Source organism: Monoraphidium neglectum (assembly GCF_000611645.1).
Source record: "Monoraphidium neglectum strain SAG 48.87 unplaced genomic scaffold scaffold00143, whole genome shotgun sequence".
NCBI classification, from domain to species: Eukaryota; Viridiplantae; Chlorophyta; class Chlorophyceae; order Sphaeropleales; family Selenastraceae; genus Monoraphidium; species Monoraphidium neglectum.
This window is the reverse complement of record NW_014013485.1, coordinates 1624-4493: the sequence shown is the minus strand read 5'-3', so window position 1 is coordinate 4493 and position 2870 is coordinate 1624. Positions and strand designations below refer to the sequence as shown.

Here is a 2870-nt window from a genome sequence, read left to right as displayed (position 1 = left end):
CGCCGCCGCTGCGAACCCCGCAGCCTCCGGCTCCGCCGCCGCGATGAGCAGCGTGTGGGCCCTCCTGGGTGACATCCTGGCGCCCGCCAGGTGCGACCCCGGGGGCTGCTGGCTGGCTCCAGCCCGGCTGTCCACAACTGCACCTTGGCCTAGCTCTCTGCGCCGCCGCCGCGGCTTCTGGATCATCCCCGACAGCTCAACGCACCGCCTGGTTTATTGTTGGTTGGTTTCACAAGAGCCATGTGCGTGTTCCGCCGCGCCCCTCCCGCCTGGTCCTGGCCCACAATTATGATGCACCGCTTTCCTTGCCTCCCATCCTCTGCGCTCGTGCCAGGGAGCGGGGGCTGTCTCCCAGCGGGCCCGGCGGCAGTGGGGACTTTGTGGACGCCCTCGTGCAGGTGCGCGGGCGGGGCGGCTGGATTGGTGGGTCGGTCAAGGGGGTTGAGGGGTGGTGCAGCAGCATCGGCCCGGAGAGGCTCGCGCTGGGCCCCACCCCGCCGCGCCCGCCCCCAATCCCGCACGTGGGAGACCCGGCTCGCGCAGCGCCGGCGCCGTTTTCAGTAGCTTCTGTTGAGTGCATTCGGCGGCGGTCGATCCGCGACGCTGCGATGCCCCCGCAGGGCGGCCGCGCGCACCTGTCGAAGCTGTTCGCGCGCCACGTGCGCAACACCATCAGCAAGCACCGCGCGGTGGCGCAGCGCGGCGGCGACCCCGACCAGATGCGGGACGTGCAGGCGAGAGCGGTGCTGTGGCTGGCGCGGCGGCTCGCCTGCCGAGGGAACGGGGGTTTCTTGTCTGTCGTCCGTGGATTCGTGCGCATGCGTTCGCTAGCTTGCTCTACCGCTTTCAGGCCATCAACGCACCCAGCATGTCTAAAAATCATATTTGAACTTTGTGCCAGCCATCCGACCTCATTTCTGGCCGTGCGCCGCCCTGGCGCGCACCACGGCTCACTGCGCCGCCGGCGCCCCTCTGACATCACCAGGCGTACTTGTCTGTGAAGTTCAAGGACCGCGGCCCCCTGGACTTCCAGCAGGCCGGCGGCCAGGACACGGCGTGGGTGCAGGTGGGCGGGCGCCGGAGAGCAGTGAGATGAGGTGGGACGGGCAGGCGCATGATGCACAGCAGGGCTGCTCTTGTCGCTGCAATAAAGCGGGCGCAGCTGACACAAAAATCTACGATGATCAGAAGCCAAGGCTACATGGAAGCAGGCGCAGAGCTGGGTGGCAGGGCCCAAGTACTCCTCATCTTTGGCTCGTGCCCCTTCATCGTGAACCTCGCGCCGCGCACCCCAGGTTTACTACGCGCTGCGCTGCGGCCTCGACGACTTGGCGCTCAGAGCAGCCGCCAAGGCCACCGATGCAGCGGCGGCGGTGCGGCCGCTCGGCGGCGGCGGCGGCGGGAGCCTGGCGCCGCTGCTAGACGCGTGGCTGGCGGACCCGGCCGGGTGAGCCCCCCCTGGGTCGCTCCTCTTTGTCGTTGCCAGGCAGAACAGCTGCTTGGGGAGCCAGCGCGGCAGGCCGGCGCATGGCTCGTAGTTGCAACGCATTGCATAACCCGGGCAAGGGCAGCATCCAGTCCCAGAGCGTTACATAGCGACAGACAACTTGGGAGTAGGCCGGGAAGCATCCTTGGGGCACCCAAGAAGCTCCCGACAACCACCATGTGACGCCTCAACGCGGGCAGCCAGTCAGCCTCGACCCCTGGTGCCTGGGAGCTTCAGGGGGCAAGCTGTGCGGCTTTCTCGCTGCCTGCATCGCCCACCTCAACTCGCAAACGCCCCGCCGCCCGCCCCACGCGAGCCAGGTTCCGCGCGCAGCACGGCGCCGCGATCCTGCGCGAGTGCGAGCGGCTGGTGCAGGCGCAGCCCTCCAAGCAGGTGCGCAGCAGCCGCGGCGCGCACCTGTACCGCTACCGAGCGCGGCGCACCCCTCGGCGCGCCCTGAGGCCCACCGTGCCCCTGGCCCCCAGCCGCGCCACCTGGCGTGCGTATTTCCGCACTGGCATACCCCCGCGAAACACCGCTCTGCGGCCCCACCTGCTGCCGCATCCTATACCCTCCTGCCCCGGCCACCCCCGTAACCCACGTCACCCGCGTCACCGCCATGATGACCGACCGCGCACCGCGTCACCAGCCGTCCATCCGCGCGGACTACATGCTCCTGGTGTACGCGCTGCTGGCGGGAGACGCGCGCGCCCTGGACGCGGCGACGCGCCGCAGCCCGGGGCTGGCGCCCACCATCGAGGACTTCATGTGGCTCAAGCTCACAGCCATACGCGCCTGCGGCGCGACGGGTGCGTCCGCCCTCAAGCGCGCCGCGCCGCGCCGCGCCGGGCCGCGCGCGCCGGGCATGTCCCGGGCGCGGGCCCGAGGGCCGGGCACGCGTGCGGGGGAGTTGGGCGCGCGTCTGCGTACGCTGAGTTTGCGCGCCTGCCGCATGTGCGAGGGGCGACTGTCAGGGGAAGGTTGCGCCTGCGCAGATTTGCGCCCCCTCTGGCACAGCAGGTGTCAGTGCTGCGCCCACCGCCCGCATGAGCGGCCGCTGCAATGTGTGCCCACTTCACGCCGTGCGGCGCCCTGCCCTGCAGGTGCGAGCGGACCGGGGAACGCCAGCCCGGGCAGCGGCGGCGGCGCGCCAGGTGAGGCGCCCCCTGTAAGTGCTGAAGGGGCCCGTTCCCCTCTTGCTTGTGATTCCTGTGTGTGAAGCCCCTTCACCCGCCAAGGTCAGGGGTTTTGGCCCGACCCGCCAGGTGCCACTGGCTGCCAGCACCCAAGTGCGACCCCATCTCCTCTGAAAGAGGCATGCGGGGGAGCAGGCCGTCCAGCAGCGACCGTTTGCGGCAACTGAGCCCTTCTCTCTCCACTTCTC

The 2870-nt window shown here is 70.1% G+C and overlaps 1 protein-coding gene across 1 annotated transcript in view; it reads left to right on the top strand.

Annotated features, from left to right (window-relative positions):
* Positions 1–2870, top strand: part of MNEG_1431 (hypothetical protein) — a gene marked incomplete at both ends in the record, with an annotated part of 6693 nt that overhangs the window by 2235 nt on the left and 1588 nt on the right. The window contains 8 exons of the mRNA XM_014050082.1: positions 24–90; positions 335–398; positions 621–728; positions 986–1066; positions 1296–1447; positions 1807–1879; positions 2136–2295; positions 2590–2640. Coding sequence (XP_013905536.1) covers positions 24–90; positions 335–398; positions 621–728; positions 986–1066; positions 1296–1447; positions 1807–1879; positions 2136–2295; positions 2590–2640 — 756 coding nt within the window. The remainder of the gene's footprint in view (positions 1–23; positions 91–334; positions 399–620; positions 729–985; positions 1067–1295; positions 1448–1806; positions 1880–2135; positions 2296–2589; positions 2641–2870) is intronic.